Source organism: Aulonocara stuartgranti (assembly GCF_965226115.1).
Source record: "Aulonocara stuartgranti genome assembly, chromosome: 9".
NCBI lineage: Eukaryota > Metazoa > Chordata > Actinopteri > Cichliformes > Cichlidae > Aulonocara > Aulonocara stuartgranti.
The window spans coordinates 28,210,611-28,225,930 of record NC_138960.1 but is presented as its reverse complement, the minus strand read 5'-3'; the positions used below and the strand labels follow the sequence as shown (position 1 = coordinate 28,225,930).

The 15,320-nt window shown below is 40.0% G+C and overlaps 1 protein-coding gene across 3 annotated transcripts in view; it reads right to left on the bottom strand.

Moving 5' to 3' along the window:
• Nucleotides 1–15,320, bottom strand: part of myripb (myosin VIIA and Rab interacting protein b) — a 128,264-nt gene that overhangs the window by 37,070 nt on the left and 75,874 nt on the right. Inside the window, exon 1 of one of the 3 annotated variants that reach the window (XM_082546506.1) lies at nucleotides 6,183–6,476. The exons of the other annotated variants lie outside the window; for them this stretch is intronic. Coding sequence (XP_082402632.1) covers nucleotides 6,183–6,283 — 101 coding nt within the window. The 5' untranslated portion in view covers nucleotides 6,284–6,476. Of the gene's footprint in view, nucleotides 1–6,182; nucleotides 6,477–15,320 lie in introns of those variants that run through there. 3 annotated transcript variants of the gene reach the window in all.

Below are 15,320 nucleotides of genomic sequence, written 5' to 3'. Positions count from 1 at the left end.
AGAGCAGACTGATGCCCATTAAAGACTAAATACCCTGCAGTGCTTCCAGTCTGAAATCTATATGCAAATGGACACTAAAGGCGGCACATGGCTTTAAAAGCCAAACCCACAAATCTGGTCAGTAGACCCGGATGCCTGTCTCTATCTCACAAGGGCATTTCTGAATATTTTGAATTGCACTGCCACAGGAGACCATTTCTTTTCTCCGGTGAAGACGTTATAAACCACCTCCTATTACACTCAAGTGAGTTTTTTTCCCTCCCCGTGTGTGTGGGTCTGAATATACATGCTTTTTTCTATTGAAATGATTCCTGTGTAGCTGTGACCTTAGGGCCACATTCTTCACTTTTTAAATGTATTTCAAAAAATTCAGCCAACCAGACGATAAAGCTGGCCATTTCACTGCATTCCCACCAATTAGGAAACCAACAAAGGGCCTGCTTCCCAAATGAGCCTCTGGCTGCCCTCATACTGGAAACAGTTCCCATTAAGTTAGTCACACGCCACCACCCAAAACACAAAAATCACTGGGACAGCAGAAGCCTCCTGGGTTTTTTTTGTATTTTTTTGGTTCGGCCTGTTTTGTTTTCAGTATCACTGCATATCTGACTCTCTTTGTTTCTCTTGAAATGCTTCCCTTAACTTAACTCATTCATGAAAAATTACACATGTATGTTTAATCTGAAAAGAAAGGAAATGAGGCAGAGGATGGTCCCACTGCTGAGGTGTTGTTAGCAGAACAGGGACAGCACTGGATTGTTTAGTGGTTTATTGCCCCAAAACATAATGATATCAACTAGCAACATTTATCTGAATATTAGCATTTTTTAAAGAATATTGGACATGCTTAGCCAGACCGTGAAAGTAATGTACACGTGCTAGTGACAAAGGTTACAAAGAGAGGTTAAAGACAACTGCTATGTAGCAATCTAATTGCAAGGAGGTATTTCTGTAGTCTATTGATACTAGATAGTGGAAAAGGGGTGGGATTAAATAAGCTTATGCTTCTTCCTGCTCCTTTTTGAACATGAATGTTATTTGGAGTTGTGGTTGCTCGTTTTCCTTTTGTTTTGCTTTGTTCATTTGTCTCTTTTAATTCTATTTTGTTGTACTTTTTCAACATGTTCAAAATAAAGATAAAAAAAAAATCTATTTTTTGCAACTAAAAAGTCAGATTTATGTTTCAGAGCTACAGCTAGAAGGTCAAAGCTCCTCATTTGCATCAGGACCAAAAAAAGGAATTTAGGACGTAAAAACGAAGGCTAATTATTCTTGTGATGAAGACGACATTAAAGTAATTACTATAACAAGCCCACTACAATAGGAACTGTTTACAGTTTATAATCGTCGTGCTTAATATTTCTTAATTACCTCAGTTTACCCTGTTTGTGCTAAGTCGAACACTTTCAGGTAACTATAAAGATAAATATAACATTATCTTGAGCACTCACACAGACATGGTACAAAGCTAATAACTCTACCCGGCTCAGTCTGGTAGACAGGGCGTGGGAGACGGATGACAATGAATCATTAATGTTAGGCACAGAAATGCATGCAGTGTGCATACACGCTCAATCACACACACATAGACATCCTTGTACACTTCTCTTTATGGTGACCCTTCATTGCATTTCCTAGCCCAATGCTCTAAAACCAAACCTTGGCTGTCTACCTGAAATTTGAAACATGTGGGGTCCCCAAAAGCTGTTGTATCCTACAAATATAGTGGGCTCCTGGTTATCAGACCCCACAAATGTAGTAAAACAAGTACACACACACACACACACTAATTTATCTCTTCTCTCTTACTCATCCATCCTTCCCCATTTACAGCATGGTGTTTTCTCTGCGCCATCGCTGATTTTGTGGTGACTGAGACAGATGGGAGGGTTGAGAGGGGAATGGCTCACCAACTGAAGAGGAGAAATCCCTCATTGTCTTTTACTATGAGCTGAAAAGGAGTTATCATCATCATCATCATATTCTTTATGCCTTTTGCACCATTCCCCCTTCATTCCCCCTTTTGCTTTTTTTGTCAACATATTATTGTTTTCAAGTTGGTCTCTTCATTCATTTCTCTATTTTTCATAAAGAGATCTGGGTAAATTAAAACAGGGTAACAATATTAAAAGAGTTTCTTAACCTCCTAGGACCTGGCGTCCACATATGTGGACATCACATTTTGGGTTGTCTAGTCCAAAATACTAAATTTTGCTCTACAAGGGCCTGTTATCCACTTACGGGGACATTATACTGCCACTGCTCTATCAAAATTTAAAACGAATGTCCTCATATGTGGATCTCATTTTTCTCAGAAAAACATTCATCACATCCCAATCAGCCCAAATAACAGAGAGAAATTAAAAATGCATGCCATGAAAGAGTTTGAGTTCAACAGATACATATATAGATCAACTTGGAGTGTCTTACAATTGTGGAAACAATATTCAAAAGGTACATGTCAGACTGTGACATATCATCATGCACCAATAGCTTCAGTGTGATCAGGCTTGTGAGGGACTGTATATTGGAGATATGATGTTAGTGTGAAGTGGATGAGAGGATAGCAGGCTGCAAAGATGGATGCAGTGTAGATGAAACAGAGTGCCATCCATCAACCAGTGGCCTCTGTGACAGTCTACCCTATATGACTAACCAAACACATACTAAGCTAAGAGGGCTTTACCGCAGCGTGAGAGGATATAACCTCACCTTCAAACTATTTCACCATTAGGTCAGATCATAATCTTTTCAGCCTATATTTTTTCTCGTCTTTTAATTACCAATGTAAGCTTCATGAGGATAAAACCTTCCAAAACTACATCAGAAAAGCAAAATCATATATGGCAACATATGAAGGAAAATGTACCAGTTCAAAGATTAAGCTCATTTGGATGACTGGTGCATTAACACACTGCTGTTTAAGCATCTTTTTGCGAGTTTTTGGCTTTGATCACTCAGAAGAACCTTTGCCCTTCCTCTTTCATGTCAGTGTGCACATGCAGACGTGCACCATACTCCAGGCCAGGGCAGGGAAGCGCTGCATTATTCACACTAATGCTGTCACACTGAGTAATTGAAGCCAGGAAGAGGTGGAGGGTGCAAAGTGCGAGTGCATAGATACCTTCTCTCACTGCCTCCAAGTAGGAATTGTTTTGATCATTATCAGTGACCTCTAGGTGCGATCAGTGCAGACATCAAGGTGATATTCTGCATCTGATGGCAAAGTCAATATTGAAAGAGGTTGTGGCGGTCAGTGTATGGACAGACATACAGCTGCAATGTATGCTGCTGCAAATACAGGAAAAACCCTTCATAAATATGGGATACTCAGTTCTCCCAAATTTATTTTAAAATAATCATTTTTGACATTTGGAATAAAGTATCCAAGTCCTGTTCAATTGTATTTTATTTAGATAGCGCCACACACACAGTGTCAGAATAACAGTTGCCCTGAAGTACGTTATATTGTAAAGGCCCACAGTAATGGAAGAAAACTCCTACAATAGGATGAACCTCTATGAGGAAGCACTTGGTTATGGTGGGAAGGGAAAACTCCCTTTTAACAGGAAGAGACCTCCAGCAGAATCAAGCCCATAGAGGGGCAGCCATCCACAATGACTGGCTGGGGGTGAGGGAACGAAGACAATATTTATCACTATGAAAGAGATACTCAGATGTTTTCGGGAAAGTGTTAATAAAACATCTGAGGTCTGAATGAATGAATATTGTAAAATTTAAGTGTGTCTAATTCATGTTGTATTATACACATCATGCAAAGTTTGTTACAGAAAATTCCACATTTTGTTAAGAAACCTATTTAAACCTTTTAAAAATATGTTGCACATCCTATTTTTATCTTTGTTCTTATTTAATAGATACCTGCAGTTGCACTCTCAACATTTGTTGTTGAGATTTTTCATGGAATCTAATTCAGCTTCATACTGCTGTGTTGGAAGTGTTGTAAAGAGCTAATGTGGCCGATCACTCAGACTTCAGCTGTGACTCATAACGTTGCCTTCACAAGATAAAGGATTCTCTTGCCATTCTTTTTCATGCACCTGCTTTAAATGTTATCAGCCCATTAGGCTAAATATTAGGCTAAATGACTGTTATCACTCACACAGATTTAGCTTGTATGGGCTCTCCCCCTCCTTGTAGCTGGTTCAATAGGCTTACAACATTAAGTGGTGGTGGTGGTATATATAACACATATGGGTGTTTGCTGAAACAATCGTGGCAAGTCTTTATTCAACAGAGGTGAAGTAGGTGATGGCGTGAGTCATTTGCTGAACTTTAACCCCAGAGATTGAGGTAGGTAGTACATATGTTTTAGTGATTTTGCCTTTTTACTTTGAGTTTCTGTTTGGTTTGGTTAAAGCACAAAAATCCCTTGTTTAGGGCAGGGAATAACTATGGCTTGTGTTTACCATTACACACACACTACATGCACCCTTCTCCTCTACTGTGTGCAGTTGGGCCCAATCTGAATCTGAAGCCTCTGGGTAGTAAAAAAAATTCCGTTGGTTATTTATTTTTTTATATATGAGGAACTATGAGTCACAAAACTGAATAAAGAACAAGCTGAAAAAGTAATGTGTTCTGCTTGAGGTATTTTTATTTAAAGCTACATATCTGACTAGATGAAAATGTCAACTGGACGTGTAGAATTAAAATCTGATGCTGGAAAGTTGATTGTAGGGTATGCTGTGTTCAAGTGACAGGCACAGTGGAGGAGTGAGCATTCTCTGTATAAACCAGAGCCACTAAGAGGCTGCAAACATGGTAAGTGGTGAGATAAACTAATGAATTACACTTGACCTATGCACCCAAACAATCTTCTCCAATGCAATGTCAGAATGTGGGGAAGTGTTTTGGTGTGTGTGTGGAGGTGGTAAGGAAAGGGATTAGCAAGCAAGATCTAACCCAAAGATGTGTTTAACCTCTTCTTCACCTCATTTCTTCTATCCATATTTCTTCCTTGTCCTTTTATCTTTGTCCATCTTTGAGTTTTTCGCAGTCTATGTTTGTACCAAGATTTCTGAGTGTGTTCGTGGTAAAATATATATATTTCTTCCAGATGATACTTTGTCCTGTATCCCCGAAGTGTGCATTAGTCTGTCTGCTTGTAAACACTAGAGATGGCACGATACCACTTTATGTCTGATACCGATACCGATATGAATCCGATATAGTGTTTTTTAATCAAAACTGTTTTTTTTTTAAATATCTTGCTGCATTTTGTATAAGTTCATACTCAAGTTTAAAACAACAACTAAACTAAAGCTATTCTGTTATACCTATATGCAAAAAAAAATAAATTTCATAGTTCAGCAATACTGATCAATCTAATAAACTTAAACCTACACCATCCTCCCTATTCTGGTATTTTAAAGAGTACTTAGCGTAAATATTAAGCAACCTAACTAATAGGGTTCCAACTCCCAGCAACAACAAAAATAAATAAATAAAAAATAGGGAACCACCCCTCACGCTCCACCTCATGATGCTTAATCGACGTAATCAACCTTAATTTGATGCAGTGTGAAAAAATAAATGCACAGAAATCAATTATTTTTCAAGAAATATTAAATAGATTCAACATCTTTCTTCAACAAAATTGCAGACTGCACAGATGGTACCTTCCCAAAGGAAAATGTACTATAGCTTACTAGGGTATATTAGACTTAATAGTTGCTATATACAGTAATTGACTTCTATTCATTTTACATCAAATTAAAACTTTGGGTGTCAGATAATTATTTATTAAAAGCTAGACATTTTAAATGAGAATAAGAAAGAAAAGTATGTCTTTGTGCCCCCTTTTCCCTGTTAATGCCCTATCGGCCCCCCTGGCTAAACTTTGCTAGATCCGCCCCTGCACAGTTACCAACGTCAGCTACGTAGAAAAAGATCCTCGAGTAGAAAGTAATAATAAATAAATTCTAACAACAGCTGATCAAGCTTAAACGTGCTGCTGTTGTTCAGCCGCTGGTTTCCTCTTTCTGGTGCAAAGTGGGCCAAAAACAAACTAGAGACACGGACTCGTGACAGAAAAGCCGATCAGCTGATCGTTAAGCAGTTTCATGATTGAAGTAGCAGCCAGAAGAGGCAGTCGCTCCATATATCGTTTGGTAAGCTTAACGCAGGAATGCTTTACAAACATTCAGAGATGGACTTACACACTTGCTTTACTTCTCTCGGGGATAACTTTGTCGGAGATGAAATGCCGGGTTGCTAGCGAAGCTCCACATGCTATCCAGAGCACCGACAGGTCCCGCATGCCACAGCCGCTCTATCACGTGATGCATACTGCTCCGACGTGCTAACGTTCTGAGGTGAGTTACGGCGTGTTGCAAGTTTTGTGAGGTGCTTTCGTGATATTTAATGGATCGGATTACATTTTTTATTTTTCTCCGATATCCGATCCAGTAATTTAGGTCAGTATCGGACCGATACCGATACGTAATATCGGATCGGTCCATCTCTAGTAAACACTAGAGATTCATGTTTATCTGTTAGGTCCGTGTGTGTCCTCTGCAGGTAGAGAGGCGATCTTTTTTCATACCGTCAACAGGAGATGGGTCCAGGTTTAGGGGATTTCAAACTCACTTACGTATTCTTCACATACCTCCCCCCTCAAGATGTGTATGCTGAAGTAAACAGAAACAGCGTGGATGTATGAATCCTGCGGCCGTTTGCTGGGGTGAAAAATGATCCTAGCCGAGGGCGAGTGAGGATGGTTTCATGCCACAGATAGAGAGAGAGGCTGGGATACAGAACAAGAGAGTGACAGAAAGCAAGAGAGTGGTGACGCAGAAAGTGGGGGAGAGCGAGAGAGAGAGGCTCCACAACTGTGGAGAAAGCCTTCATTCAAAATGCATGAATCTACAAGTCAGGTAATCACGAAAGAACCTGCAAGGCTTCCACAAAGAAACCTCTGCAGGTAAAAGCACTCGATACTCAGGGCACTTAATGCACATAACACATAAATTAATAGTCACGTTGACTCACACAATAAAGACACATTGCAAATAAGACAACGAAAACCGACACATATGCGACATATTTCTGCAACATGGCCCCCTATTTGTTATAAAAAGCTGCCACAAGTCTCAATAGCAGCGCAGAGTACATTTGTGCATTGCACTCTTATTTGCGAGCTCTTATGCCAAGAAATGTGCACAAAGTACCTCACTTTGCGTTTGCATACGTGCGTGTGTGTGTTTGTGAACTAGATCGCTGCACAAGTGTGTCTGCTTGCTGCTTTGATATCTTTCACATTGGCAGCTCCGATATGAACAGCTGCTTTGATCCCATTTGAATCAGACAACATCACCCGGGTTCCTTTGCTGCTGCTCTAAACACACAGCCTGAAAGGCACACAGAGACAGAAAAGGAGGGGGATTCCTATTGTTTTCCAATTGCATTAGTTGCTATGGATCAGCGGTCATTCCATGTTCAGAGGAGCTATCTCCTGAAAGATGTTCTGTGGCTTTTTTGCCAACAGATTAATAAAAAAAAATAGATCTGTCCATATTTAGATTTGATACGGCATTGCTTGTGTTTTGGGAACATACTAAAAGAAAGTGAAAGTATAAATCTATAACTCTTCCAGTAGAACATCCAGAGCAAAGAATCCCTGAAACCAGTTTGTTTTTTAGAAAACTGACAGAGAACTTGTACTTGATTTTAATATATGACAATACAACAAGGAGGTGAAACGCATGCCCTCTGGTACAGAACATAAGAATCGCACTTCTTAATACAGAGACTCTGAAATTATGGTAAATGCTTAAATGGGAATCCTATCCCTCCATTTTCTTGGTGACATTAGTAGATAAAATGATTAACAATAAAGAAGGTGGAAAACTTCACATGGCTGTTTCAAAACTGACAATGCAGGCAGGGAGGTATCCAGCACCAATCCACCAGCCCCAGAAACAGCAGGAGGTACAGACTTGATAACATCATGTGATTTTTCAACAAATGAGATCAAACAGCACTCCTCTCTCAGGTGGGAAATCATGACTAAACAAGGTGAACGGAGTGCTCTAAGCGCCGCAGTGATGCACAGACAAAGCCTCATTTAAAGCGCTGAAAAATGGAAGAGGAGGTGCAATGAGACAGGAGGCCTGGAGCACTGTACAGCTATTGATATGCAGCAGAGAGCGCAATAAGGATGTGTACATACACACCACTTGAAGTCCTTCGGAACGGCAACAGCACAGGGAAAGTGGGGTAGTGAAATTAGCATATTCGTCTAATTGTTATTCATTTACACTGGCTCCATTTCCCAGTGCATTAAGTCCACATGTCAGATGTGTGCATTATATTTCTCAGCATGCCCGAGCATATGCTGCAAGGACAACTGACGGATATCAGGCAGCCCTCTGAAGGCTTGTCAAAGAAAACGCGAGCAGCAATAAAGTCACATAATCAGAAACACTGTTTTAAAATGAACCTGGTTAATTAAATAAAACCTTCTACATGTTTATGGTAATTTATGCTGTGTTGCACAGACGCTTCCTCTCTTTGGAGGAAGCACAGGGTGAATTAATAATGACTCACTTACACACAAGTTTTTCAGTACACCATCACAATGAGCCAACACACGCAAAAGCGTGACATCATCAAAGTGGAATGCAGCCATCATTACTACACCTGTGCTTTCCCTTAAGTGGAAAATATAGCAATAGCTTTGATCAGCTATTAAAAACTTAACTGATACTTTTATGTGTTTTGGTGAACTGCTACTCCATCAGTTATGTATTTATACTTTATGTTGATACATAAAATATTTACTGCATTTATGTGTAACTATGAAAACCTTTAAGAGTTTATGTTCCTAATTTTATTTGAACACACTCCTCTTTACTTCAAAACTCGTCCAGCCATCCTCTTGTGCTTAACTAATTCAGGCTAATTGGGAGCTGAAGCCAATCTCAGGGGTCACAGTGAGAGAGGAAGGGTACACCCTGGACATGTTGCCAGTCTATTAAAGTCATTCAAAGACTTGTTTCTAATTTTCATGACATATTATACTTTGATTAAACACCTCATGACTCACTCAGCTGAACCACATCTGGCAAACTCGGGTGTTTGGAACAAGGTCAGCTCATGTCAAATATAATTTGAATCACAGATCTGGTAGACTGTAAATAGATATTTAGCGGAGTCAGCTTGTCTTTTATTATCAGCCAAAAATATTTGGCTTTATTTACAAAAAAAAAAAAAAAAAAGGTCGCAGTAAATGTAACTGCAGCATGTAGTGCAGGGGAGTAGTGACCTACATACACTCAAAGTATTAGCCTGTTTTTTATAGCTTAGTGCCATTTCAAGCACATTTTGTTTTTCAGAATGATTCAATTAGTTCGATCACTTTTCTGCCGATCTTCTACGTTATATTACTGAAAAAACAAACAATGCCCCACTTAATATTAGAGTGGGCTGTATATGGCGCATGATGTACTCTGAGTTTGACATCCCTGCTTATCTATCAGTGACGTACCCTCTAGAAACTAGAGTCCTGTTCAGTGTGTTTCACCAACCTGTCTGACACCAATAACCATGCTCATGTCCATGTTCACACTCAATTAAACTCTCTTTTAGTCAACAGGTGCACCAAAACTGTATTTCAGAGATTTTGTGCTGTTCAGTCATTTCTAGAGGGAAACTGAAGCTTTACTTTTAAAGTAATTGTTAGTTCAATTAAGCCATGATTAATGGATCAGTGTATTTATTTAATCAGTCAAAGGATTTATGTTACAGTTCTTGCTCCTTGCAGATCCTTCTCAGTAGTCATTTTGCAGGATATATGCTTCTTAAATCCTTGTGAAATCTAACCCAACATTGACAGAATGTATAAAAATACTGGAAAATTGGGTTAAAAAAACCTAACTTTCATTAAAGGGACTCTTGGGTTCAAACCAAGGAATGTGCAATGAGTATGAAAATCCCGCAGCAATAATAACTTCTGTTACACTGCAGAGGGTTCACTGTGACAGGAGATCAGACAGGATGATCTGCCTGAGGGAAGGATGAGGGTGCAGAAGAGGAAGAGAAAAAGTGAGAGGTGAAGTTAGGATGAGAAAAAAAACTATTACTATTCATGCAATATTTTTCATTTCATGCCAAATTCTTGAAGATTTACAGGAAAAGGAATAAATTGTGATCTCAGTGTGTTGTGAAAGCCACTAAACCTAATTCATAACCAAAAACCAGAGATTGATTCCACTGATCTGCCAATCATTGAGTTCACATCTTCCCCTGCCAGTCCATCAGGATATCAGACATGAATGGCTGTACTGTGGGGTATCTCCCCTGCTGAAGATGTTATTGATAGATCACATCTGCAAAAGCAGTCATTGTGAAACAGAGTGAGTCAGTGAGGGAGGAGAGGGCTCAAAGGGAGAATGTGCATATTAAAATTTCTATTTGAGTAAGACAATGTGCAGTAGTTACTGAGCTACAAGGTCTTTACTTTGTAAATGTTAGTAGATGGATTAAAAGTGCTGACCTCAAATGACACGAGTAAAACACACAGATTCTCCAGCAGCACTGCACTAATAGCCACAAATATGTGGTCTGTTTAAACCATACTGGAGGATACAGTTTGCTTGATTTACCAAATCAATAATAAACTAAAAATGACTCATTTTCTTTTTTTTAGTGGAAGGGAATATTAGCTATAATAATTTTGCAGCTAATGTAAGAGGAGGGTCTAGATGCTAAGCTGCTATGGAGTTGGGGGTCCATGATGGAACAAAAGGGAGCCAACATCTAAAGAACAGCTTTGAGTGTTAAAGAAATGAGACATAAGAGAGTTCAAGTTACACTGAAGACTAAAGGTGATCATAGCAATTATTTCATTAGAATTGTAGAAACTCTGCTTCTGCCGTATACACGGTATTTCCACGCATTTTTGCACACGTTTTAATTAATGGACCCATTTGCCATTTTCCTAACAAAATGTAAAGAAATCAAGACTTTTGTGCAGTATCGTACCGCACCCCAACCAGACACTGTCAGGACTAAAGATTTACTCAAATGTAGAGGTTGAGTGGAAAAAATTTCCAATAAAGGTTTCCAATCGAACACACAAAAGATAGACTCGACTATAAAGCAGCATTAGTAGGTACTTTTCTGTCTCCATTTCCACTAACCCACAATGAAAAGATGAGTTTTATAGCTTGTGTTATAAACCACTAGCCAACTTACTGCACAAACTGCTTTATTTATTTATTTCCAATCACCTCGGTTCTGCAGGCTTGCTGTGTGAGCACTGAAAGCTGTAAATCACTGGCTTCACATGGAGCGTTACAACATGGCAGCCAGTTTCCCCGGTCGAGAAATTACAGGATTTTACCTGCTGGTACACATCAGATCACAGGCACTGCGGATTGTGCTGCTTCAGTGTAGCTCGCTCCACAACTGGACCTGGAGAGGTGCTCAGTTCAGAGGTGTAACTGATTCAGTCTCACCCACCTACACACACACACACACACACACATACGGAGGAGGCCTGGGATGTGGAGCCTGACTAGTGACATCAGAGAGACATTAATAACTCAGAGCCATAGCTGCAAAATAACACACTGGTAATAGCACAACTGACAGGAATTAGCACACCCGCAAGAGGGAACGTCCAAGGTTCTTTTTGTGCATGTGTGCGCTCGCATGTTTACCTGAATAATAGTGATTTATTGCTTTCAACAAGACCTCATCCCCTACAGAGAAAAGGCTTTTATGCTACACAAGGAGCCACACGATAAGAAGCACTGCAATACAAGCATTCACACTCACATGAACACACACACACACATAAATCCTTACTGGACAGACACACAGAGAGTGCTTCAAGGCTTACCAAACTCTATAGTAATTAGTTTGAGAGTAACACACACAAATTGCATTAGTAAAATTCAAGCAAGTACACTTCAATTAACGTGAGAAATATACCTGAATAAAACTTAAGTGGAACTGAAATGAAAAGGCAAGGAGTTTCTTTGAACCTAAGGCTACATCTAAGCTAAACCATTTTCCTTGCAAAACTCTGCTTTAATGAAAACTATATCAGTTTACAGCACATTTATAATTCCCATTGATATTAACTGTAAATACAGCTATATCATTTAGGTAGAGTGGGTATGATCCTAGACTCAGGAGATGGACCTGTAGCTTGCATAAAATTGACTTACTGGGGCAATTCGGCTACTTTTGGGCAAGATGGCCTGCTGAATGGTTGTTCTTCACGGAGTCTGTGATAAAACTCGACATTCAATTTTCCTGCGAGAACACTCGGATCGCTTGAAAAAAAGAAAAAGAGAGGCGATCAAACCGTCTAGACTGAAAGTTAGGGAAGATAAAAAGAAAACTCAGACAACGAGAAGGAGAAATTATTCGGTTTTAATAAACGTTTAAACTTTATTAGTCGATATCTAGAGAAGCGAGACCCAAAGGTTTTAGCTTAATCTGTAAGGATTAAGTAAACAGTTACTGAATTGTTGCTGCAAAGCAAACACACTCACATTGGAGCATTTCCCATTGGCAGACAAAGTCACAACAAATGAGAAACAAGTATCCACAAAAGGATGAAGAAATAGGAAAAGGCATGAGAGTCTGCTACTACTGTTCCAGTTTCATATGGGCGACTGACATCACCCATCTAAAAGTTTCGGCACATCCAGGCTCAAGCACAATCCCGGTGTTTTCAAACCACAACTGGGTCAGCAGAGATTCTTAAAAGTCCCAGTTTTAGATTAGTGTGCATGCTAAAACTAAAACATATTAGTGTGGATGTACACTGGGTGCCGTAAGTGCGTTTGTGTGTGCATCTTGTGAGAGGCCGTGCGCGTGCCTACTGTCCCGGGTGACTCTATGAAATGCAAATTACAGGCAGGAGTTATGATCGACTGGTGGCTACTGTGTCAGCTGCGCTGGACACGAGACAAGGCTGTGAAGGAGGGAGAGAGGAGGAGGAGGAGAAGGAAGCAGAGAGGGTGATTAGTGGCTCTCTCTCCTGTGCCTGCAGCTCAGAGAGATGCAGGGTTTGTGAGTTGGTTCAGCTGCACTCTTGTTTCTGATAAAAAAGCTTCCCGGAAGTATGGGAATGTTCAGAGTCCCAGTTTAGTGTCAATTTTGGATGCTGATTTTAATAAACCTGAGCAAGTTTACATGGAATTATATTTCCCAGCAGTGCAAAATATGATTACACCCACATTAATTTGCATTACGGTTAACTGTGTTGTGTGATAAACATTCCAACCTAGAAACTGATAGTGCTGCACTGTGATGAATGAAAGAGGGGGTCGGGACTTTCATTGTTCACCCACTGAGGCTTGCAACTTTCTATTTAGGCTCTTTATTGGAAAACAGCAAGGAACCTGTCCTGCAATGCACGGTGCACCCAGCTGCTAGAAACCTGGCAGAAACATGGAGTAAACAAGCAGCAAGAAACAAAGCAAGACAGACATGCAAATGTCTTATTAAAAATGAGACACATTTCATCTGCAGCCTGGCGCTGTAGGGCACACCCTCCCCGTCTAAGACTATAGTCTTGCTCACCCACACTGATAAAAATACCCCCGCAAGGAGGACAGAAAAAGATCACACTGTGACTTGCTTCCTCTGCTAGCCGTAGGTGCTTGTCTGGCAGCAGCGTGAGAGTTCACTGAATTTTTGCACCGGTGTCTTAGTAAACACACACGCTATTGTTTTGGGATGATTTGGAGACGCTAACATAAATATTCATGAGCAAAAAATGTGAATGCAGTAAAAAAAAGAAAGAAAATTAAATCTCATGCTTACATTTTGTATTTGTGTGGAGGTGTTGATAAGGGGGAAGATTAATGGGTTTGGAGACAGGCAGGTGAAAAGTCAGAGAAACTGCACAGTCAACATAAAAGCTGCATATTTGAATTCATGCACTCTAACAAAACTGTAAAAGAAAAAAATATACAGCTGTACAAAACAACCTGTTTGTCTGGCTCTGTCAGACTAGAGTAAAAACAAGACAACAATCTTCTTGTAACCCTGAAAAACCGGTGGCTGCCTGGTAACTTGACTGAATTTTTCCATTGCAAGTGGTTGTGGTGGCCAACTAGTTGCCCAGAAGCTACCTTTGAGCAACCACTTGTGATCACAAAGTGCTTGCACCTATCTTGAAACAACTGTTTCAGCTCAGACCGACTGCAGTCACTCTCAGATTGGCGAAGGTTTCTAAATAATTGCTGTCTAATTTATAAATGCAAACAGATGTGTGGTGGATTTTTGTTTGATATGTATAACTATGTAACTATATACACTATATATCTATGTGCACTGAACATATATATTTTAACTTTCATGTAGAGTCTTAAGCACAAGACATTTTGCTTCACCGAGGTTTATTAAGGTGGTGCAGTAACAGGGCAGTTAATGCTGCTGAGAGTTCTGCTGCATAACTCACTCTCCAGCTAACTAACCTTCCCTAATACACACTCAACGTCTTTCATGCAGCACAACCAAAACAGTAAACACATCACGATAAAATATCATACGATATAATCACACACACACACACACACACACACACACACTTTGAACTACACTGAAGTGTTTTAAGAACCTATGTAGTTATAAGATTATATATTAATAATTAGGATTAATGTGTGACCTTTGACCATGTTGTGACCTATTGTCAGAGGGCAAAGCAAAGGGTTAACCTAAGGGTGTCCCTTTGGCCAGGGCACTCAGCTAGAGCCCTGCCCGTACCTGACCTCTGCAGCTGTGTTTGGGCGCGTGGGAAAGTTACTCAGCAGCAGGGGGCGGGGATACTGGTCCCAGTATATTAGAGGACCAGAGGACACCCCCAGCACTTTTTCCCCTCTGCTGTTACTCTCTGTCCGTCTCTGTGTTGCTCTGCTGTCTGTGCTTAAGGCTGTACACCCGGGGTTTCGCTTTGCTTGCTTTCTGCTATGTAATTTTCTTGCTAAATGTCTGTATGTATTTTTCCTGCTGTTCGTATGATTCAGTGTATTAAACTCTGTTCCAAGAATTCTACTCTTTTCCAGAGCATCTTTTTGAGTGTCTTGATTTTAATTGGATCTAAAGAGGTTGGATCTCCACATCGTGGGTGGGAGAAGGTTATCAAGATGGCTTCAAAATTTGCGACCACAGATGCCCAACACGTTGCAATCAATCTGAACCAGTCTACGTGAGTGAGAATAAATTTTTTGTGATGTCTCTTTCCTGCAAGGGACTCGAAACAGCTGGTTGCCAATTGGTTGTTTTCTGATTACTTTCCTATAAGGCTGAGCATCAGTTTGCAATTAAATTGC